Raw genomic sequence first — 25,065 nt, 5'->3', positions numbered from 1 at the left:
TTTTGTGCTTTTCTTTTTTTTGATTACTTTGCTGTCTTTCAATATTATTTTTAGCATTTAAACTGCGGAAATTGTTTAGGAATGAAAATTAGTGTCTCATTAACCTTTGAAGACAGCAAACTATATTTTATTATATAATTTCGGAAAAAAGTAAAACAAATAATAAATATAAGGAACAAAATAGCAATGAATCAAATTAAACCAACATTCTTCAAGTTGTTATTTTTGTTAATTCCGAGAAATTTACTTCTATTAAAATTAACCACCTTTTGAGATCTCAGTTGACGGCATTAACATGTTATTTACCGATCCAATTGCGGTTTGCTATGAAACAGTCGAAAATGCTCATTTCCTGGGCCTCCCGTTAAGTGATCCGATGGCAGCTAACTTGTTACTTTCCTCCCAAATAGGGTTTAAACATATAATCGATAAAAAAAACAAAATCTCAATTGGCTAGACTCTCCATCCTGATTTATAAATTTTTGCTTTGTTATTATATTTAAAATAAAATATATTGCTTGAAAATGCCCCAGCTTTGACAAAAATACCCTACTGAAATATATATCCATCTGTATATTTTTTGCTAAAAGCACTCGTTTATCAAGATTTTCACGGGCAATTTAATATCAATTTATAGTTGCTCCATCCGCTTTCACCTCATCACAAAAAAGCTTGCGCTCGCTATTTATTTCATTTCGTTTCTCATTTATGATTGTGCAGGAGCTCTCACTACATCGTTTCTTTTCATTCATTGGGAGCTATCTGCATAAATGCGGAAAGTTTTAACTGTTAGATGTTGGACAAAACAACAACAGATTTTCACAAAGAGGCACAGGATGTTGGCATGTCTGTATTTTTGGTAATAAATTGCTGGGCCAAATGTTAACTGTAAGTGGGCTAACGATTAATTTGCATATATTTGTAAATTCTTGCGGTTTGGATAAAATTTGGGATATGTTTCATCTCAATAATTTTTAAGTGGTCGCCATTTATCATAGCACTGCTATAAATTTAAATTTTCATAAAATAATTGATTAGTTCCATTTATTATGAACTTTTAATAGATATGCCCAGTGTGAGCGAAAATAGTAAGACTTTTTAATTTAAATTTCGAAGGAACACCCATTCGTCGACTTTTCTTTCCGTAAGTATGATTGACAGTGACATCTGTGCCAAATATCACATCAAAATAGTAATTAGTGTTTAGTATACGCTTTCTGACTACCACGATGCCACGAAACGTATTATTATTAGCGATGAGCTGTGTGTAGGGATGTTATTCTTTTCGGTTTTACTCTTCGGCTTGGAAACCTTATTTCAAATATTTCGGCACTGATGTGATGGTAATCTAAGAGTAATATGTTAATTGATAAATATAGAATCATTGACGAATATTTGAACATTTTTTTAATATTTAAAAATTTTTATTATCATAAAAAGATAATTCCAAATAGGAACTAATTTGTCGGTTTGAATGCTGTGCTGCGTTGATTTAATGTTGTCCCAGTTATGTACTTTTTCAAATATTTGCCTTTCAATCAACACGACGTATTGAAATCATATCAAAACGTTGATTATTCAAATATGCAACGACTATTAACATTTCAGCGATTGTATTTATTTTATATATATAATCATTTATGTACATATATTATAGATTTATATGTCTTCTCGTTTATACACATTTCTATCCACAAATTTAAATACGTGCAAGAGAAGAGCCATCAGTTCGTGCAATTTATTGAAAAGCTCTTAAAAACATAAATACATATACTTAGATAAATACATCTATTATATTCTCTCTACGTGTTAATATATGTGCAAGAAACCTTGTTTCTAAGGATTCGCACATCAACTTTGCAACAAGTTGAAAGTTGTTGCATAAATTTCAACTTGTTTACGAATGGCATGTGAGTACATAGCAAAATGAAAAATTAAAGCAACAGGAAGAAGAAGCTGAAAAACAACCAAATGTTGTCTGCAGACATTTACACAACACACGATTTTATCTCTTTTTGAGTTTCGTGTACAGATGTTCTTACAAGATGTCTTCATACTTATGGATATATGTATATATTTATATGTATACATTGTAAATGCATAGAAGAACATATTTTGTACCTGTGTACGCTTAAGTCTGAGTCAGTTAATTCTCATATTTTGAATACATACATATAATCAGCAAACGTGATGACAATAAAAATTCAATTATTGTCAGAAGCATCAAATCATTGTCATCAGGGTTGGGCATTTTTGCACTACCACTAAACCTTTAGTGATAGTGAAAAACAATTTGCACTACCACTAAACCTTTAGTGATAGTGAAAAACAAATTGCACTACCACTTAATATTTAGTGATAGTGAAAAAAATGCACTATCACTAAACCTTTAGTGAAACATGAGCTTTAACTAAATACATTTGAATTTATATTTTATGGCCGATATTAATTATCAACTAGTTTGTTGATAAAAATGTTTCGTGGTATATAGGCGGTATAATTAAACGTTGTCATTAAGCCAATCCAACGAAATAAAACATGATTTCTTGGTGTCAAGTGCAGACTACTTGATTTGGCAGTATCAAAATTGCACTGCAGCTCAGTAGTAAAGCGATACATATGTTTGTATGAATGTTCAAATGTACGCTGGGGAGCAAAAAGGAATGCATGTTTGCTTTTTTGTCCAGTAGAAATATCACAACACCTACGACATGTTAAATAATTACAAAACAATGAAAAATGTTCTAAAAGACAACCGGTAGAGGAAGGAAATAATTTACAGCCATCCATAAGTGCTAGTACATCATTTCTCGAATTCGATGACGAGTCCACAGGTATTCGATTTAAAGAAACCAATCTGCGAAATTTTTGTAAATAACTTCCTTTTTCAGATGAAAATCAATGTATACAAGGCGGAGCTGTAGCAACCGAAGTAACTTTGTACTTGAATGACGCTGATAGAAGCATTGATGCTTTGCACCGCTTTCCTATTATAAAACACATTTTTTTTAAATACAACACACCTCTTCCTTCCTCTGCGCCAGTGGAAAGACTTTTTTCCTTTGCTGGAATTGTCAATCGATCGACAAGGCAAAATCTCACCGACCGTAATTTTGAAATGTTGGTATTAAAAAAAGCAAATAAAACATGAATTATGTTTTCCTAATTTTGGTGCGGCATAATTAGAAGTCTCTACTCAAATATATGGTTTATTTTGAATACACTGCCTCATACTGCTTCAGCTTATACATATACATACATAATCTGATTTTTATTCTTCAAGAAACAGTGTTAAGTTACTGAAAAATGTTTATTATCACTAAGGGTTTTCACTATCACTAAAGGTTTTCACTATCACTAAATATTTAGTGGTAGTGCAATTTGTTTTTCACTATCACTAAAGGTTTAGTGATAGTGCATTTTTTTCACTATCACTAAAGGTTTAGTGGTAGTGCATTTTTTTTCACTATCACTAAATTTTCAGTGATAGTGAATTTTGCTGTTTAACTACCACTGAAGAAGTAGTGCTAGTGAAACCTAATTGCATTTATTTTTTAGTGCACTATGCCCAAATCATTGTCATTTATTACATTCGTACATATATTATTATTGTTTACTTTTTCATTGCGACAGTATGTATAAATATATCACTTATATGGCACGTTTGTTTTCTTGCCAGACATCGCTGACTTATTGGTTTTACACATTTGAGTCAGAAAGGCAATAGGGCAGGTGAGTATCTAATTAATTGATTCAAAAAGGTAATCAATAAAACAATTAAATTGACTTTTGCCATGACCACAGACTGGCAACTAAATTATACGCAAACAAGTGTTTTATATAATTTTATTAATAGATTTGATTAATAAAAGCAAATGTATATGTTTCACAGTTTGTTTGAGTTAATAGTATTTATCTTGGTGAGAATTTAATTTCATTAAAAAGTATTTTGTAGAAGCTCTACTTAAACGAGTTTAAGCCTCTTACACTGATTAATCAATTTACTTCTTAACAGTGCATAACATTTGCAATAACAACACGAAATGTAAGATTTTATTAATTCTAACAATGCAAGAACACAAATTTATTTGAGCATATGATATTGCACTTTGAAGTTGTCTAACCGAGCAGATGTTAATCCAAAGAACTGTATATTAAGAACTTAATCTTTTCAGCACGACATTCCCGTACGTGGTCACTGACGAAGGGGATAATTGTAATTTCATGTATATTTATGTACTATAGAAGATAAAGTCAAAGTGTGTCTGCAGATAGAGGATATTTTATAGTAAGCAAATACTAAGTGATAAAGCGAACTTGAAGCGGAAAGTCGCAGTGTACAGTAATTATTTTTGAATCTGAGAACATATACCTTCATGTTGTTGGTGTAGCATATTATCAAGCAATTTAAAGCATATTTTGTTTAATATTCGCATCAGCTTGAGGCTCGAGGCGTCTTATACAAAATAATAATTGGAAAGTGAGTTTTGTTTATGTTTACGTATCTGCGATTCTAAAAAATGCATGAACAAAGGCAAAGTAAATTACTGGGATATAAAAATTATAATTTAACCAATCCAAGTCATCATAATTTCAGAGTGTTAGTTTGGAACACAATGTTACGGATTCTGAGAATACTATGAACTTTTTGGGTCATCCTAATATCCACTTCTATGTCAATAATTTGCTATTTGAAACACTCCTAATTTATCAAATATATACTCATATTTTGTATTGTAAGCGCGTCCTTGTCTGTAATATAAATGCAAATCTGAATATTGAAGTCTGTAAATTATAAAGGAGTGGATAAGACTCGGCATGAATGACAACGTTCCAAGTACAAACATGCTGAAAGCAGTGCAGAAATTAGCAAAGGTGAAATATGCAAATACACATATTGGATATATGCAGTATTTGTATTTGTTGTATGTATATGAATTTATGCGTATTGTGCAGGAACAAGCCAAGAGAACATATCATCATAAACACATGGATAAAGTGACGATACTGTTGTATGAGCAAGAGGCAAATCAAATTAGGTCCGGTTAATTGTGAACCGCCTGGCACCAAAGCCATTGTTCCTGTTGTTGATGTGGTGTTATTATGGCGTTGTGTGCACACAAAATCTCATTTCTCTCGTGTCGCCGGACAGTGAAGATCGCTGATAATTAGTAAAGGGAGCATTCCACTCGAATTATAACCAAATTTCATATTATCATACTAAATATCCTGGACCGACAGGCCATGTGCTGAGATATTAATACTGTGAAGTAGAGATTTAAAAACTTGCCTAAACTCTATAGTTCAGAAATTTGAAGAATAATATTTATTTCAGTTTTTCAGTCCGAAAATCAGTTTTGTAGTTCTTCCATTTATAACCACTATAAATGAAAAATTCCGTACTTCGGATAATAAAACTTTCACAAAAGTTGAAAACTTTCGGTTCACTAGGATATAAACGCTTCGTATTCTATAAACTTATGTCGATAAATATAAAAAAGTATGGGAGCAGACGTATGCGCGTGGTTCGCTTCGTTATGTATAACAATATATGAAATTGTTGCCGCGTGGGAGCATAGACACTGGTTACGACTCGACCTGTTGACTTTTGCCGACCAGCTTGTTGATACCCGTGATTGATAGCGAAGTGATTGCACAAGTTTGGCTGTATTAGCGCGATATAATTAGAGATTAATATTCAGAATCAGAATCGAATATTCTTTTCATAACTCTACCTGTTCTTTTCATACTTAGAAAGTGCCTGTAAATTTATAAAAAACGTGGTGAAATTAAATTTAAGTAAAGTATTTTTTTGGAATATGTTTTCGAATGAATTTTTAAAAAACTTTTTTGCACATAAACAATAATGTAAATCTACTGTATAGATATCATTATGATTGCCATATTAATGCCTTAGAGGTGTAAGAGAGCTTATTGCTTTGGGTTTGCGATTTATGAAAATACTTTGAAAAGAACGAAAAAGTTCAAAAGGATCAATAAAATTTTATAATATTGCTAAGCTCAGGGCTAAACACATATGGATGTATTTACATATGCCACGGATAGTAACAAACATTGGTTGAATGAATTTCGAAGGCAATCGTAAATTGTGCAAGCGCTTTTGATTGCTTTAAGTAATTTCGTGAATTAAAGCGTCGCGGCTATAAAGCGTAGAAAAAAAGTTCGAGCCACAACTTGGTTTGTACACAACTAGCACGAACAAAACAAATTGAGAGAGAGAATAAAAAGCTTAACAATAGCAAACGTACAACAATAAAGCCAAAGAAGAAAAAATTGCTACATCCTAAAATAGAAACTACTGCGTACCTTTCGTTAAACAGTTGGCAGGCGGCCGTATTTGACAACTGCGTTGGCGTGTCCCATGCAATAAAGACAGGACAGGTCCATAAATAGATCCATGAGATTACTGGTAGCTGTAAGTTTCTTATCACTTGTCATGTTTATGGGCTGGTTTCTACCCCATCACGCATTTTGAACCGGTGCCAAACTACAAACATCCGGTGTATGGTCATATAATATCGATTTATGCGCAGTTTTCTTGCTGTCATGCTTAGTAAACATAAGTGCGAATTCGCAGAAGACAATCTTATTGGGTAAAAAGAGCGAATGTAAAGTTATATTACGGCAAGGGAGAAAGCTTAGTGTGCTTTTGAGTATTTAGTAGTTTTCATGAAAATTCACACTTAAAGTAACCAGTATTTTTTCAATTTCATTTGAAATGAGTTTTATTAAAAAATTAATAAAGTAATATTAAGTTACTAATATTTGCGTGTAGTTACTTTCTGAGCAGTTGTAGTAGCAGTAGTAGTTCTGACAGCAACAATTTTTGCTAAATACTCCTCTCTGTGTGGGCTTTGACAGTTGAAGGGTGATGTTGTTGAAGCCATCGAAGTGCACATAGATGTCGCTATTGATCTTCAATATCCACATGTATCTAGATAGTTATAAGAGCTATTGAGAAACCAATTTCTTTCAATCAGAACTTCATTGTATTCACTTGGGTCAAACCACGTCAAGTGGTCTACGAAATTTTTGAAAAATCTCCTATTTTGAAAATTGGCAGTTCTTTAGGAAGGGCGCATACCACGTGATATAAATTCAAAATTCTTTTTTTGTTAAAATTATTGAAGGTGGAAATTTAGAGCATGATAAAATTGTAAAATTATTATCTCATAAACTACTTGAGATAAATTGATGGAATTTTGTGAAGTCAAAGAAAAATGGTCGTGCTACATCATAGATATTTTTTTACGATTCATTTGTTTAATAATAATATTTACATAATATATAATATAATGTGAAGAGTATATGACGCAACGCGGAAAAAATTCACCTTTAATAATCTGCAAAAAACTTTTTGTTCATTCATACCATTCCAAAGATATTGAAATTTTTGTTTCCCTACCGCTGTTAAAACGTATGGCACATCGATCGTTGCGCAACACACAGCGAATGCGGTAATGCTTTTCTTGCCGCACAGATGTCGGGAACTTCCAAGCGCACTGCACTGCCTTTTTTAAGCCTTAAACTTCTAAGTCTTATGCTCACTGAAATATGGAATTGAATTTCGCTCACTAATTAGTATTACAGCGCCAACACTTAAATCAATTAAATCAATCGATCATGTCTTCAGCTCATAAAAATTTTTCACAATCGTTTTGCATTTCCTAGTTGCTAAATCTCGCTTTGCTATGTAAGCATAAACTTGTGTGACTATGTTAATATTATAGGTTTCAAAATTTTTAAGGTCTGAAATTTTTGCATTTTTCCTAAAAACCGCAAGACTTGTTTGGCAGCAACATGTGAACAGTTTTACACTCTCTGCTTGGTCTTAATTGAAATTCTCAACACCTGTAAAATTTATGGAATTTATTGCTTGAATGGTTTCTCAAATTGGCAAGCTCACCTGCACCTGTGGATTGCACCGCAGGAAAAGCGCATTAGAGCAAGAAAGAGGGGAATACTCACAAATGCATATGCACACAAATAGTAAATCTACAAATGCGGTGGGCTTAACCAGAGAACGTAAAAAATATATACTTTTCGTTCTCTGGTTTAACTGCCAAATATATGTAAGAAACTTTATTTTTATAAAAAGATGCTCAGTATGCTTTGACATTTCATCATGAATAGACTTACTAACGAGCAACGCTTGCAAATCATTGAATTTTATTACCAAAATCAGTGTTCGGTTTTTTTTTTTTTTCGGACAAATTTTGTTCAGCGATGAGGCTCATTTCTGGTTGAATGGCTACGTAAATAAGCAAAATTGCCGCATTTGGGGTGAAGAGCAACCAGAAGCCGTTCAAGAACTGCCCATGCATCCCGAAAAATGCACTGTTTGGTGTGGTTTGTACGCTGGTGGAATCATTGGACCGTATTTTTTCAAAGATGCTGTTGGACGCAACGTTACGGGAATGGCGATCGCTATCGTTCGATGCTAACAAACTTTTTGTTGCCAAAAATGGAAGAACTGAACTTGGTTGACATGTGGTTTCAACAAGATGGCGATTCTATGGCCATTTTGAGGGAAAACTTCGGACAACAATTCATCTCAAGAAATGGACCCGTAAGTTGGCCACCAAGATCATGCGATTTAACGCCTTTAGACTATTTTTTGTGGGGCTACGTCAAGTCTAAAGTCTACAGAAATAAGCCAGCAACTATTCCAGCTTTGGAAGACAACATTTCCGAAGAAATTCGGGCTATTCCGGCCGAAATGCTCGAAAAAGTTGCCCAAAATTGGACTTTCCGAATGGACCACCTAAGTAGCCGCGGTCAACATTTAAATGAAATTATCTTCCAAAAGTAAATGTCATGAACCAATCTAACGTTTCAAATAAAGAACCGATGAGATTTTGGAATTTTTATGCGTTTTTTTTTTTAAAAAGTTATCAATCTCTTAAAAAATCACCATTTATATGAAAGAAACTTTATTTTTATAAATACATGTGTGTGTGCAGCAGCTTACACCAGAGAACATAAAACAACAACAACATGTTTTATGTTCTCTGATTCACCTCACAAACTCAGAATTCACGATGTGAAATGTTAACATTTTTAACAGTTCCCCACATAGTGAGAATATGAAGAGAAAAAATATATGTATGTATGTATTTACGGCATATGATGCCATAGCATGTATACCCAAGCAGAGAATATGAAGAAACTCCCAATGAAGAATTTCGTTTTGCTTGTTTATATTTTGTTTCATTTTTGACACCGAAAAATGTATACAAAACACATTATGTTCTCTGTCTCACATACCCAAGAATATGAAGAGACATAAATATGTATATGTATGTATGCATGAATATGAATATGAAGACATAAACATATGCATGCATGCTCCTCATGATCTCCCAACAACAGCATTGTGATATTTTCAAGCTTCAATTTTTCAACTAGGGAATCGCAATGTATGCAAATAGGTATGCTTTTGCGTTTTGCCGTCGGCAATTGAATATTGACATGTAAACATAATTATGATATGAGTATAATTTTGTATGAATGCAGGCATAGTAATATTTATAGTCAATTTGGACTTGCATATTTAATAATTTTCTTTGATTTTTACATAATATACTATACTAATAAATATTTTTGTATTATATTTCCTACTAATAGAAATTAAATTTATCACAACAATATATACATACATATGTACATACATCATATTATCTTATGTCTCTGCACATGCTCATATCATAATCTCATTATCTGCTCATATGATTGCATGTGCGCGTTCAGAAATTCAAATCATGATTTCATCACTTATCAATATATTATATGTGCGCACATTGATCTGCATGTTCATACATTCATATACATTCATGTACATACATATATTTGTATACACTTCCGAACAAATAATGGACAAGCATACAAACATATGCGTACACATGTGAATATGTCACCAACAAAAAATTGAAGCATTGTTCTACAAAAACAACAACTTTTCAAATAGCATAAGCATGGCAAGTCAATATGGCAGCCGAATTGGCGAAGCCCAAATGTAGTAAATTTTACAACAAAAACGATTTCATTCATAAACGCAGGCCCATATGCCACAAGCGACCTCGCTTCATTCATATAAACACCCAGTGGAACTTGGAAAAAGTACTTCTATATTTCATTAGTTTTGAAAGTACTTATTGGCTATGGAAGATGAAAGTGATTACTTCGTAAATTGATGGTATGCCAATGAAGAAAAGGTTTATAAATTTAATTCAACCTCGCTACTAAGCCGCTTACGATTTCAGCAAATTGTATGCTTGTACAAATTTCTGTTGTTGTATTTGATATGTTGAATTTTTTTTCAAGAAGTAACGGCATTTTTTGGTAAACGTTCTCGTCCATGAAGTTATTTGTCACTTTAAAGAAGAATTTTGTTTGTGGGTGTTGCAAATAAATTAAGCAATAAATATAAAGTGCATAGAAATAAAAGTGGAGATATATATATAACGGGTGATTTTTTTGAGGTTAGGATTTTCATGCATTAGTATTTGACAGATCACGTGGGATTTCAGACATGGTGTCAAAGAGAAAGATGCTCAGTATGCTTTGACATTTCATCATGAATAGACTTACTAACGAGCAACGCTTGCAAATCATTGAATTTTATTACCAAAATCAGTGTTCGGTTCGAAATGTGTTTCGCGACAAATTTTGTTCAGCGATGAGGCTCATTTCTTGTTGAATGGCTACGTAAATAAGCAAAATTGCCGCATTTGGGGTGAAGAGCAACCAGAAGCCGTTCAAGAACTGCCCATGCATCCCGAAAAATGCACTGTTTGGTGTGGTTTGTACGCTGGAGGAATCATTGGACCGTATTTTTTCAAAGATGCTGTTGGACGCAACGTTACGGTGAATGGCGATCGCTATCGTTCGATGCTAACAAACTTTTTGTTGCCAAAAATGGAAGAACAAAACTTGGTTGACATGTGGTTCAACAAGATGGCGCTACATGCCACACAGCTCGCGATTCTATGGCCATTTTGAGGGAAAACTTCGGACAACAATTCATCTCAAGAAATGGACCCGTAAGTTGGCCACCAAGATCATGCGATTTAACGCCTTTAGACTATTTTTTGTGGGGCTACGTCAAGTCTAAAGTCTACAGAAATAAGCCAGCAACTATTCCAGCTTTGGAAGACAACATTTCCGAAGAAATTCGGGCTATTCCGGCCGAAATGCTCGAAAAAGTTGCCCAAAATTGGACTTTCCGAATGGACCACCTAAGACGCAGCCGCGGTCACCATTTAAATGAAATTATCTTCAAAAAGTAAATGTCATGAACCAATCTAACGTTTCAAATAAAGAACCGATGAGATTTTGCAAATTTTATGCGTTTTTTTTTTTAAAAAAGTTATCAAGCTCTTAAAAAATCACCCTTAATGTATATCGCTCATTTGCTGTAAGACCGGCATAAGTCAAAAAAATCGATTTGCCAGAAAACGCGTTCAAAGGTTTCAACTGACTCCAACCTTACACGGAAAGCAGGAAATATATTCTCTTCTCAAGCGGAGCATATAAGAGGTATTCATATGAATTTTTCACTCAACATGAAGTATGATATAACGAACAATTCTGCAGCATTAACTCAAAAATCACATTTTTTTGATTTATGCCGGTCTTGCAGCAAATGAGCGATATATAGTTGTCAAGGTAAGTACTAACATCAAATTTTATTAATCATTAAATTTTATTAAATATGTTATATACATACATACATGTACACATACTAATAATATTATCAGATGATACGCGGTTTCGGCAAACGTCATATAAAAAGATTAGCAGCTGCGCATTTAGCTAGAATGCAACTACAAAATGTGCAAGCAGAATCTACAAGCAATGATATACATATTTATGGAAAATATTTCCAATGAAAACGAAATATTTATGGAAGACATTTCCAATGAAATTGATGATAGTAAGTTAAACTCAACATAAATAATCTGTTTTTTAATTACCACGTGTTTGTTGTTTTCGAGATAATCCAAGTTCATCTAACTTAAAAAAAAATGATTTAAAATATAAACTGAAAAAGTGGTACTTTGAGTACAGCCCAAGTAGAAATTCAGTAAACTCATTATTATCAATTTTGCAAGATGAAGGCTTGGATGTCCCTTTGTCGTTACATGGTCTAATAGGACAAAACGAAAAAATTATTGTAAAAAGCGTTCATCCTGGCGAATATTTCCATATAGGCATTAGCTAACATTTACAAAAAATTTCTGATAGGATTAAAAACATGTCTGAAATAGTGATAGATATGGTCTTCCTTTATTTGAAAGTTCCAAAAGGTCGCTATGGCCAATATTAGGCTCTATAGAAAATATGCAAGAAAAATATGTATTTTTAATAGGAGCGTTTATCGGTGGCTCTAAACCTGTAAGTGTAGATCAATACCTCCATGATTTTAATAATGATTTAAAAAAAATAATGCAAGAAGGAGTTCTCACCAATAAACAACATAGAGCTGTAAAGATAAGAGCATTTATTTGTGACGCCCCTGCAAGAGCTTATGTTACAGGGGTTGTACGTCACAATGCTCATTATGGTTGCCACAAATGCACACAGAAAGAGAAAACAATTGAACATGTTGTGGTTTATAGCACAAAAAGGTGCGATGAAAGGACGGATTTAGATTTTAAAAATCGTGGGAACCCAGAACATCATAATAACATGTTTAAAAATATTCCTTCAGAACTCGAAAAGCTTGGAATAAAAATGGTATCGCAGTTTCCTCTAGATCCCATGCATTTATTGGATCTAGGAGTAACAAAAAAAATGTTGATATGCATTATAAACCGTAAAACAAATAATTTCAAATTGCAAAAAAAAGATAAAGAACTGATTTCAAAACGGTTACTTGCTTTAGGTACTTTTATGCCAAAAGAATTTTCAAGAAAACCAAGAAGCCTCGATGAATTAAAATTCTGGAAGGCAACTGAGTTTAGGCAGTTTCTTTTGTATACTGGCCTATTGTTTTGAAAGGCATTATTAGTGATAAGCTTTACAATCATTTTTTAATTTTGCATTGCGCCTATCGTTTGTTATGTTCTAAAAAAAGCTATTTTGATAACTTGGATGTAAGCGACCAGCTATTTGTAATTCTGTTTCCCCAGCTCTACTCTGAGAAGGCAGTTACTTATAATGTACATAATTTGCTGCATTTACCGCAGTGCATAAGAGAAATAGGGTTCATCATGGACTTTACTGCATACAAGTTTGAGAATTTTATGCAAGACATAAAAAACAAAATTAAATGCTCAACAAGAGTTCTTCAACAGCTTAATAATTTATATGTAAATGAAGTAGTAGTGTCATCAAAAAGTCCAGTGGTTGGTTTTAAAACAAATCGTTTGGGAGAAATAATTTCATTTGAAAGCCATTTTTATAGTTTTGTTCACATAACGGTTGTTTGTAAGTCCTAAAACTAAAAGAGTCAGATATAGGGTTATATATACCAAAGTGATCAGGGTGACGAGTAGAGTTGAAATCCGGATGTCTGTCTGTCCGTCCGTCCGTCCGTCCGTCTGTCCGTCCGTCCGTGCAAGCTGTAACTTGAGTAAAAATTGAGATATCATGATGAAACTTGGTACACGTATTTCTTGGCTCCATAAGAAGGTTAAGTTCGAAGATGGACAAAATCGGTCACTGCCACGCACACAAAATGGCGGAAACCGAAAACTTATAAAGTGTCATAACTAAGCCATAAATAAAGGTATTAAAGTGAAATTTGGCACGAATGATGGCATTAGGGAGGGGCATATTTGGAAGTAATTTTTTTTGGAAAGTGGGCGTGGCCCCGCCCCCTACTAAGTTTTTTGTATATATCTCGGAAACTACTATAGATATGTCAACCAAACTCTATAGGGTTGTTTCTTTCAGGCATTTCCATATACAGTTCAAAAATGGAAGAAATCGGATAATAACCACGCCCACCTCCCATACAAAGGTTATGTTGAAAGTCACTAAAAGTGCGTTAACCGACTAACAAAAAACCTTAGAAACACTAAATTTTACCGAAGAAATGGCAAAAGGAAGCTGCACTTAGGCTTTTTTAAAAATTAAAAATGGGCGTGGCGTCGCCCACTTATGGACCAAAAACCGTATCTCAGGAACTACTCGACCGATTTCAATGAAATTCGGTATATAATATTTCCTTAACACCCTGATGACATGTACGAAATATGGGTGAAATCGGTTCACAACCACGCCTTCTTCCAATATAACGCTATTTTGAATTCTATCTGATGCCTTCTCTGTATAGTACAATATATACATTAGGAACCAAAATAGAAAAATATGTAAATGACGGATAATGAAATCTCGATTATCACTTTATCATGCGAGAGTATAAAATGTTCGGTGACACCCGAACTTATCCCTTCCTTACTTGTTTTTATTGATTTTTACATAATATACTATACTAATAAATATTTTTGTATTATATTTCCTACTAATAGAAATTAAATTTATCACAACAATATATACATATGTACATACATCATATTATCTTATGTCTATGCACATGCTCATACCATAATCTTATTATCTGCTCATATGATTGCATGTGCGCGTTCAGAAATTCGAATCATGATTTCATCACTTATCAATATATTATATGTGCGCACATTGATCTGCATGTTCATACATTCATATACACTTATATGTACATACATATATTTGTATACACTTCCGAACAAATAATGGACAAGCATACAAACATACATATGCATACACATGTGAATATGTCACCAACAAAAAATTGAAGCATTGTTCTACAAAAACAACAACTGCTCAAATAGCATAAGCATGGCAAGTCAATGTGGCAGCAACACAAACAACAAAAACGATTTCATTCATAAACGCAGGCCCATATGCCACAAGCGACCTCGCTTCATTCATATAAACACCCAGTGGAACTTGGAAAAAGTACTTCTATATTTCATTAGTTTTGAAAGTACTTATTGGCTATGGAAGATGAAAGTGATTACTTCGTAAATTGATGGTATGCCAATGAAGAAAAGGTTTATAAATTTAATTCAACCTCGCTACTAAGCCGCTTACGATTTCAGCAAATTGTATGCTTGTACAAATTTCTGTTGTTGTATTTGATATGTTGAATTTTTGTTTTTCAAGAAGTAACGGCATTTTTTGGTAAACGTTCTCGTCCATGAAGTTATTTGTCACTTTAAAGAAGAATTTTGTTTGTGGGTGTTGCAAATAAATTAAGCAATAAATATAAAGCGCATAGAAATAAAAGTGAAGATGTATATACATATCGCTCATTTGCTGTAAGACCGGCATAAGTCAAAAAAATCGATTTGCCAGAAAACGCGTTCAAAGGTTTCAACTGACTCCAACCTTACACGGGAAGCAGGAAATATATTCTCTTCTCAAGCGGAGCATATAAAAGGTATTCATATGAATTTTTCACTCAACATGAAGTATGATATAACGAACAATTCTGCAGCATTAACTCAAAAATCACATTTTTTGATTTATGCCGGTCTTGCAGCAAATGAGCGATATATAGTTATCAAGGTAAGTACTAACATCAAATTTTATTAATCATTAAATTTTATTAAATATGTTATATACATACATACATGTACACATCGTACATACTAATAATATTATCAGATGATACGCGGTTTCGGCAAACGTCATATAAAAAGATTAGCAGCTGCGCATTTAGCTAGAATGCAACTACAAAATGTGCAAGCAGAATCTACAAGCAATGATATATTTATGGAAAACATTTCCAATGAAAACGAAATATTTATGGAAGACATTTCCAATGAAATTGATGATAGTAAGTTAAACTCAACATAAATAACCTTTTTTTTTTGAATTACCACGTGTTTGTTTTTTTCTAGATAATCCAAGTTCATCTAACTTAAAAAAAAATGATTTAAAATATAAACTGAAAAAGTGGTACTTTGAGTACAGCCCAAGTAGAAATTCAGTAAACTCATTATTATCAATTTTGCAAGATGAAGGCTTGGATGTCCCTTTGTCGTTACATGGTCTAATAGGACAAAACGAAAAAATTATTGTAAAAAGCGTTCATCCTGGCGAATATTTCCATATAGGCATTAGCTAACATTTACAAAAAATTTATGATAGGATTATAACATGTCTGAAATAGTGATAGATATCGGCATTGATGGTCTTCCTTTATTTGAAAGTTCCAAAAGGTAGCTATGGCCAATATTAGGCTCTATAGAAAATATGCAAGAAAAATATTTATTTTTAATAGGAGCGTTTATCGGTGGCTCCAAACCTGTAAGTGTAGATCAATACCTACATGATTTTAATAATGATTTAAAAAAATAATGCAAGAAGGAGTTCTCATCAATAAACAACCTATAGCTGTAAAGATAAGAGCATTTATTTGTGACGCCCCTGCAAGAGCTTATGTTACAGGGGTTGTAGGTCACAATGCTCATTATGGTTGCCACAAATGCATACAGAAAGGGAAAACAATTGAACATGTTGTGGTTTATAGCACAAAAAGGTGCGATGAAAGAACGGATTTAGATTTTAAAAATCGTGTGCATCCAGAACATCATAATAACATGTTTAAAAATATTCGTTCAGAACTCGAAAAGCATGGAATAAAAATGGTATCGCAGTTTCCTCTAGATCCCATGCATTTATTGGATCTAGGAGTAACAAAAACAATGCTGATATGCATTATAAACCGTAAAACAAATAATTTCAAATTGCAAAAAAAAGATAAAGAACTGATTTCAAAAGGGTTACTTGCGTTAGGTACTTTTATGCCAAAAGAATTTTCAAGAAAACCAAGAAGCCTCGATGAATTAAAATTCTGGAAGACAACTGAGTTTAGGCAGTTTCTTTTGTATACTGGCCCTATTGTTTTGAAAGGCATTATTAGTGATAAGCTTTACAATCATTTTTTAATTTTGCATTGCGTCTATCGTTTGTTATGTTCTAAAAAAAGCTATTTTGATAACTTGGATGTAAGCGACCAGCTATTAAAGAAATTTGTAATTCTGTTTGCCCAGCTCTACTCTGAGAAGGCAGTTACTTATAATGTACATAATTTGCTGCATTTGCCGCAGTGTATAAGAGAAATAGGGTTCATCATGGACTTTACTGCATACAAGTTTGAGAATTTTATGCAAGACATAAAAAACAAAATTAAATGCTCAACAAGAGTTCTTCAACAGCTTAATAATTTAGATGTAAATGAAGTAGTAGTGTCATCAAAAAGTCCAGTGGTCGGTTTTAAAACAAATCGTTTGGGAGAAATAATTTCATTTGAAAGCCATTTTTATAGTTTTGTTCACATAACGGTTGTTTGTAAGTCCTAAAACTAAAAGAGTCAGATATAGGGTTATATATACCAAAGTGATCAGGGTGACGAGTAGAGTTGAAATCCGGATGTCTGTCTGTCCGTCCGTCCGTCCGTCCGTCTGTCCGTCCGTCCGTGCAAGCTGTAACTTGAGTAAAAATTGAGATATCATGATGAAACTTGGTACACGTATTTCTTGGCTCCATAAGAAGGTTCAGTTCGAAGATGGGCAAAATCGGTCACTGCCACGCCCACAAAATGGCGGAAACCGAAAACCTATAAAGTGTCATAACTAAGCCATAAATAAAGATATTAAAGTGAAATTTGGCACAAATGATCGCATTAGAGAGGGCATATTTGGACGTAATTTTTTTTGGAAAAGTGGGAGTGGCCTTGCCCCCTAGTAAGTTTTTTGTACATATCTCGGAAACTACTATAGCTATGTCAACCAAACTCTATAAAGTCGTTTCCTTCAGGCATTTCCATATACAGTTCAAAAAGGGAAGAGATCGGATAATAACCACGCCCACCTTCCATGCAAAGGTTATGTTGAAAATCACTAAAAGTGCATTAACCGACTAACAAAAAACGCCAGAAACACTAAATTTTACGGAATAAATGGCAGAAGGAAGCTGCACCCAATTTTTTTTTTTTTTTAATTGAAAATGGGCGTGGCAACGCCCACTTATGGACCAAAAATCATTCCTCAGGAACTACTCTACCGATTTCAATAAAATTCGGTATATAATATTTTCTTAACACCCTGATGACATGTACGAAATATGGGCGAAACCGGTTCACAACCACGCCTTCTTCCAATATAACGCTATTTTGAATTTCATCTGATGCCTTCTCTGTATAATATATACATTAGAAACCAATGATCATAGCGGAATAAAACTTTACTCAAATACGGTATGTGAGCTGAGGTATCCCTTGTGGAAAAATTGTGGTGATCGGACTATAACTTTTCAAGGTCCCTGATATCGAACACGAAGAACTCAGTGCCTAACCTAACCTAACCTAATTTTTCACCGAAAATGTCGGTAAATCTCTCAGAATTTAATTCTAATTAATTTTGCAACAAAATAAAAAAATGTGTAAATAACGGATAATGAAATCTCGATTATCACTTTATCATGCGAGAGTATAAAATGTTCGGTGCCACCCGAACGTAGCCCTTCCTTACTTGTTTTTTATCAACAATTCAACGCAATAATTACTGCTGTATAACTCCTTGCATTCCCTTCAAAATTAAGGAATTTAAGCAAATGATGATGAGAAATATATAGTGGGCAATAGAGTTTTGAACTTTGAAAATTTTTTCACGCAACCAGTCCAATCTTTGTCAGCGTTAGGAATAGTAATAGCGAGTAAAGATAAATGTTCTGATTTAGAAATATTCTAAATAAGTGATATAAATTATAAATGTACAGCTTTGCCTTATGGAGAACAAATCGTCATGATGCCCATTCTTCATAACGTCATCTGGTAATATTTTTACAAATTTTAGATATCTAATAATTTTAAATGTTTTAAATGAAAATTGTTACACTTATGTTTAATTGCAGATGTCTTTATTTAAGTCGCAAATCCCCGATTCTGATTTCTTTATCGCTTCTAGCGAGTTTACCAATATAAATACAACGAATAACACTAAATTAGAAGGTAATGTCAATAACAAAGTTCATAATTTCAATGTTTTTAATCAAAATGTTTGTGTTTATTAGAAAAACTTGATATCATTATAGCCAACCAAAACATCATAAAGAGACAACAAGCAGAAACGTTGGCGATGTTTAAGCAGCTATTTGAAAAAGATGTAGGCTCCTATGGAACGAGAAGTGTGTTCCCGTTGTCCAACTTGGAAGCATTAAAAAAACTGGATACAGATATAGTGGTAGGTTCCAGTGCAGACTATGTAAGTTGTCTATATAATCCCTTAAGTTTCACTATTTGACTAATAAATATTATACCTATTTTTCTATAGATAAAAATCATTAAAAACATAATAGGCAAAACGGGGATTATTAAATCTTCTGAGGGTATTTTCGAAAGGAGTCTTATTGTTCAGTTGAACTACGATGGCATTCATTCCAAATACTCCTTAAAGGAATGCAAGGAGTTAATCGACTGCTTGTTTGGTAAATAATTTTAGAAAGGAAAAAATATATACATATTTTCTAAAATTTTTTATGATTTCAGAGGCATCAATGAAAGAAGAATATTCCCATGGCGAGTTTGTTAAAGACTTGCGACAAGCTTTAAAACTGGCGAAAAATCGTCATTTTAAAACAAACTCCATATTAAAATCTAAAAAACAAAATATTTAAATAAAATTAATGGTGTCCACTGTTTCTGCTATTGGTAGGTTTATAGTAAGTAGTTACTAGTATGTAATAGAATAGTTTGAAGGAAAGTACTTCGAAGCACACGAAATATTAGATTTATAGTAACTACCTACTGAATTAATCAAAATTAGGTGTGGGGAAAGCACTTTCCGTCTTATGAATTCATAAGCGAAGTGGAGGTTCTTCGCTCCAATGACATTGATCAGAAAAACGAAATTAGATAGTATTATTGTAGGAAAGTACCTTTACTTATTTTTTCAGTAGGAAGTATCCAATTCTTTCCTACTTCCAAGTCCCACTGGGCAGACGCCGTAACATCTCCCCGAGCATGCCTTTGCCAACAAGTGTCTTTTCGCGACGACGGCAAAAGCTAAAAATCATAAATTGAACAACTTTCTGATGATTCTTCACAAAAAGAAGTGAGTGGCAATATAGCTCTTGTCGATTTACATTGTAAATTTTACAATATTTGTCAATTCTAAAATAAGTATTTTTCCGTGGCTTGCAAAAATCAGCGTCGATATGTATGCAAGTTCATACATATTTACGCTAGATCATAGGCGAAGCTGTTACAGCGGCAAGGGAAGCGGTAACAATCGACAATCGTTTGTTAGTTCTTTCGCGTCTCGTCGCGTCAGTGCTTCGACAGATTGATGTGCTGAACACATAGATCGCGACAGACTGCAAGCGCCATCTGAATCTGATATTGAAATACACACATTCTTATGGACACAGTTATTTAGACAGCTACACAACTACATAACTGTGTCCATATGAACGTGTATATTTTAATATCTGACAGAGGTCGCTTGCAGTCTGCCCCGCTCAATGGGTTCAGCATTTGACTCTTTGTCAAAACGACTGTTTCGGCCATTGGTTGACCGTGAAAACGAAGATGCGAAAGATGCGTGCGACACTTGTTATTATGAATGTATGTACATATGTATGTGGCTCGTATTTGTGTTCGTAAACATTCAGACAAATGTGCCAAAGAAATAATACATATACATATGTATGTATATGCCATAGAAATTCTATTGGTACAAATATGGAAATGATAACGAAATAATGCGAACATGCATATTTCATGAAGGTTATCAATTTTATTTGAAGAAATGAAGATCATTTTGCACATCTTCACTTTGTAATAGTCGAAATAAATATTATTTTTTCGATTTTGTAAAAAAAATTAAAATTTGTACCATCTGGGCTAACAGAGCTTATAAGATTTTGGAAGGGAATTCACCATTCTCGCTGCTATTTAGCAGAAATGAGCACGTTCAAAAGCAGAAATACATGTGAAATGACTAAATGCATGCGAGAATATATAAAGAGAACTGTTTTGGGAAAAAATATGCAAAGAACACACAGAGAATGTAAAAAAGCATTCTCTGAGTGACATATGGATGCTTCATTGTATTATATGAACCATTGTCACATATGTATGCGTGATTATTTTGTATCAAATGAACCATGTTTTTTCCGAAAAATGGTACAAATTTTAATTTTTTTTACAAAATCGGGAAAAATTAGGAAAAATGATTTTAATTTTATTTCCCTTTATTTTAATTTTTTAATTTTTAAATAAATTAATATTTATTTCGACTATTACAAAGTGAAGATGTGCAAAATGATCTTCATTTCTTCAAATAAAATTGATAACCTTCATGAAATATGCATATTCGCATTATTTCGTTATCATTTCCATATTTGTACCAATAGAATTTCTATGGCATATACATACATATGTATATTATTTCTTTGGCACATTTGTCTGTATATTTACGAACACAAATACGGGTCACATACATATGTACATACATTCATAATAACAAGTGTCGCACGCATCTTTCGCATCTCCGTTTTCACGGTCAACCAATGGCCGAAACAGGCGTTTTGACAAAGAGTCAAATGCTGAACACATTGAGCGGGGCAGACTGCAAGCGACATCTGTCAGATATTAAAATATACACGTTCATATGGACACAGTTATGTAGTTGTGCAGCTGTCTAAATAACTGTGTCCATAAGAACGTGTGTATTTTTATGTTCTCTGGATTGACGAAGTTTGCATCCTGGTGTGCCTATAAATTAAACGCATCGAATGTTTTATGCTTATCCAGGTCATATTCGCCTTCCACTTCTAATTTATATTAAAAATATAAATATATATACATAATAAAAGTACAATAATGCAAAGTAAACTAATAATGGATAACGCTATCCTAATCTCAGTTGCATAATATTCAACATTAACAGGAGTTGGACACATTTCTCTCACATTTGCTATTAGGAATGTATCGTTCGGCTGATTAACACAGAGTAACTGGTCGACATCGGGTATGCGTGTCCGATGTGTACGTATGGTGTACAGCAATTGCTGCGTGGAACAGTCGCAAATCCAAGGATTTCCACTTAGGTAGAGAAATTGTAATTTTGTGCTGTCATTCAGGTATGTACGCAAAAATTCAGCATTTAAAGATTTTATGCGATTATTTCGTAGATCCAAAACGGTCAAATTGGTTGGCAGTTGACTGACACTTATGCTCGTGATTTTATTGTACGACGCGTTGAGTTGCGAAACGTTGCCATAGCCGAAGGTGGTGTTTAGCGGCAATACAATGAAATTGTTATTGCTAATATCGAGTACCGAACTCTTGAGCCCAACTTGCTCGGGACGTGGGAGCTGTTCGATACTCGTATGTTGCGCACCATTGCATTGGATGTGCAGGAATTCAAATTGTGTGTAACAATTGCATTTTCTGGGGCACATTACTGGTTGCCAAGCACACATTTCATTACGCCTCAGCTGAGCGATATCTTTAACTAGTTTGGTTGACGTCTGAACGCACTGTAAACCATTGAAGAGCGAACGATAGTTTTCACTGTAAATCCATGCTAATTTACAATCGCACACTATAGGATTACCAGTCATTTTGATTTCGGACACACAATCAGCAGTTGAGCTGAAGTACTGAAGATTTTGTAAGGCAAAAATGTTTTCAATCAAATTGTGCTCTAGGTTTATTTCAAAAGGGCATGTAATGTTCGTTGCTACAATCCAATCCAAAGGGAATTCGCGCAAACGATTGCCACTTAAATTTATTACTGATTTATTTGAGCTAATCGTGCCCGCGAAATTTTCGGGTTGCAAGCCAAATCTCATGGTATATCTTGGCGTTATATTGACGGAAGTCTCGGTGCTCCTAATATTTTGCAGTTGGTTCTGGCTTACGTCTAGCCTATGTAGATAATGCAGCGGTTTCAGATTTTCCATGAGATTTGTGGTGTCGTGCAGTTGGTTGCCACCAAGTTTCAACTCCCATAGCCAAGAAGTGTGATCGAAAAGATGAGGCGGCAAATGTGTCAATAAATTGTGACTCAGATCCAGTATGGAAAGTTGACGCTGATATACAAACAGACTTTCGGACAATTCTCGGATTTCATTACGACTCAAATTCAGACAATTCAATTGTGTTAGCTCTGCAAAGATGTTGGCGTCCAACGTTTTCATATTATTCCCGGCTAAGTCAAGCTGTCTGAGCGTAGTGAAGTTTTTAAAGAATGTTTGCGTCAAGTTTTGCAGCGATAAGTACTGGTTTCTTAGACCCTGTGCGCTAAGCGTTAACGTTTCCAGTTGATTCTGCTTAGAAAATATGTCAAGGGCTATGCTTATAATATCTGCTTCCCGGATTTCATTACGATTTGATTTAATAATTAATTGTAGGTCAATATGGCCAATGTAAGTATGCATATGGCCACTATCTTCCGTTGGTTCTACAGGAAGATCAATGTTATAGACTAGTGTTACTTTAGTTTTAGTCATGTGGTTCATTTTTACAACAATTTCCTGCACTTTGTCATTCATATAGATTTCGTGTTTAAAATTATTGCATTGTACCACTTTCAAATAACGTGTTTTAGGTAAAATTGACTTAAATTTGCGCTCGAGTAGAAAATTGATATTAGTTTCTGTGTATGGATAACACATTACATCCATAAGCTGCGAGTTTGACTCAAAACTGATGTAAACATCATTGAGTTCGAAAAAACGACAATCAAAATAGCCATCGCCAGGGCAATCACAAGAAATCTTCTCATCGCTATAGCAATCGGAGAGCCAAGTGGTGACTTGTTCAGCAATAGCTCCGATTTCATTAATTTCAGTAGTGTGCGCCAACAAAAATTTGTTGTTTATGATCAGTTGACTTAGTATGTAGGCGAGTATTATTATATTATTGCGCGCTTTTAGTTTGTTCATATTTATTAATTTGCTGATTAGTTTTTATATTTCCTCCACAATAAATCGTGCTTGCGGACCAACTCACTTACACTTACTGAAATACTAAAATATAATATGGAATTGGTACGCTTTAAGAAGCTTAAATCGTATTTTAATTCCTTATCAAGAAAAATATTTTTGGAGACTGCAAACTCTCTTTGCGCTCACCCTTGAGCTAAAATTTTTTGTTGTTCTAGTAATATAAGAAAAAAAAACTTTTTGCAAAAGAATTTACTCTTTCATAAGCTGATAAAATTATAGCAACGCCACTGAAAGTCATAAGCGAAGAAATAGCGACGTAGTGTATCATAATAAATTGAGATATTTGTGGTTAAAATTTTTTAAAAAGTTACCACGACCATGTTAAAGCTACATTAGCCACCGGTCAAATCGCTAAAAATACAAATTTTTAAGATAGAAAACAAGAATGTTATAAGTTAACTAGCAAACGCTTTTTGTTAATAAATGTTATTTTTAGAAAATATTTATTTTTAAAATCAAAATTTCAGAAGATCAGTCATATGCGCTTTTGCAATTTGTTTACTTAATTCCTTCGTTTGTATACTTCCAAAGTTACACATAAAGAAAAAACCTTAAAAACTTCCACAGAAATAGATCGCTGAATTACTACAATCGCCCGAAGAGATCCAAACAAGAGTTCTATAGTCATTCAATATAAAACTGAAGACGAATATAATGTCCAAATATCATAGAAAACAATTTCTCGGCGTTTGATCGAATTTAGATTTCACGATAGAGCAGTACACAGGAAACAAATTTTGACTAAAGTCCGTAGAAACGACGCGTAGACTTTTCCAAATCTTATATAATCAACGTAATAAAGAAATAAGTCGAAAAACTTATAGTAAGCCAACAACAAAACAGAACTTTGGACTATCTTTAACCCGCACAATTTAAATAGTGATGAATTATTCATCGTAGGCTCAACATTAGCCGACAAATGTGCCACAGTTATGCGGCTCATTACGATTTAATTAAAACATCGTTGGCGGCGTTAACGTCACCAAATATCTGTGTATGTATGTTTGAGGAAAGGAAAGTAAGTCCCTTGAG

At 33.7% G+C, this 25,065-nt stretch overlaps 2 protein-coding genes across 2 annotated transcripts; one reads left to right on the top strand and one right to left on the bottom strand.

Moving 5' to 3' along the window:
• The first annotated feature begins 18,545 nt into the window (after positions 1 to 18,545).
• Positions 18,546 to 20,078, top strand: LOC125776297 (uncharacterized). Its single transcript, XM_049447856.1, has 4 exons — positions 18,546 to 19,027; positions 19,090 to 19,280; positions 19,350 to 19,503; positions 19,565 to 20,078. The coding sequence occupies exons 1-4, from the start codon at positions 18,931 to 18,933 to the stop codon at positions 19,690 to 19,692; spliced, it is 570 nt and encodes a 189-aa protein (XP_049303813.1). The 5' UTR covers positions 18,546 to 18,930; the 3' UTR covers positions 19,693 to 20,078.
• A 1,736-nt stretch (positions 20,079 to 21,814) lies between these two features.
• On the bottom strand, positions 21,815 to 24,068 carry LOC125776293 (protein toll-like). Its single transcript, XM_049447849.1, has one exon. It carries the CDS (start codon positions 23,968 to 23,970, stop codon positions 21,853 to 21,855), a length of 2,118 nt encoding a protein of 705 aa, XP_049303806.1. The 5' UTR covers positions 23,971 to 24,068; the 3' UTR covers positions 21,815 to 21,852.
• Between the last annotated feature and the right edge of the window lie 997 nt (positions 24,069 to 25,065).

This window comes from Bactrocera dorsalis, chromosome 2 (assembly GCF_023373825.1).
Source record: "Bactrocera dorsalis isolate Fly_Bdor chromosome 2, ASM2337382v1, whole genome shotgun sequence".
NCBI classification, from domain to species: Eukaryota; Metazoa; Arthropoda; class Insecta; order Diptera; family Tephritidae; genus Bactrocera; species Bactrocera dorsalis.
Note: the sequence above shows the minus strand (reverse complement) of the source record. Positions and strands in the feature narration are given on the sequence as shown.

Excerpts from the sequence above, each read along its gene's own strand:
- LOC125776297 (XM_049447856.1), top strand. The coding sequence starts at position 18,931 with ATGTCTTTATTTAAGTCGCAAATCCCCGATTCTGATTTCTTTATCGCT. Across the intron at positions 19,028-19,089 it reads GAATAACACTAAATTAGAAG|AAAAACTTGATATCATTATA; the intron begins GTAATGTCAATA and ends TGTGTTTATTAG. Across the intron at positions 19,504-19,564 it reads GTTAATCGACTGCTTGTTTG|AGGCATCAATGAAAGAAGAA; the intron begins GTAAATAATTTT and ends TTATGATTTCAG.
- LOC125776293 (XM_049447849.1), bottom strand. The coding sequence starts at position 23,970 with ATGAACAAACTAAAAGCGCGCAATAATATAATAATACTCGCCTACATA.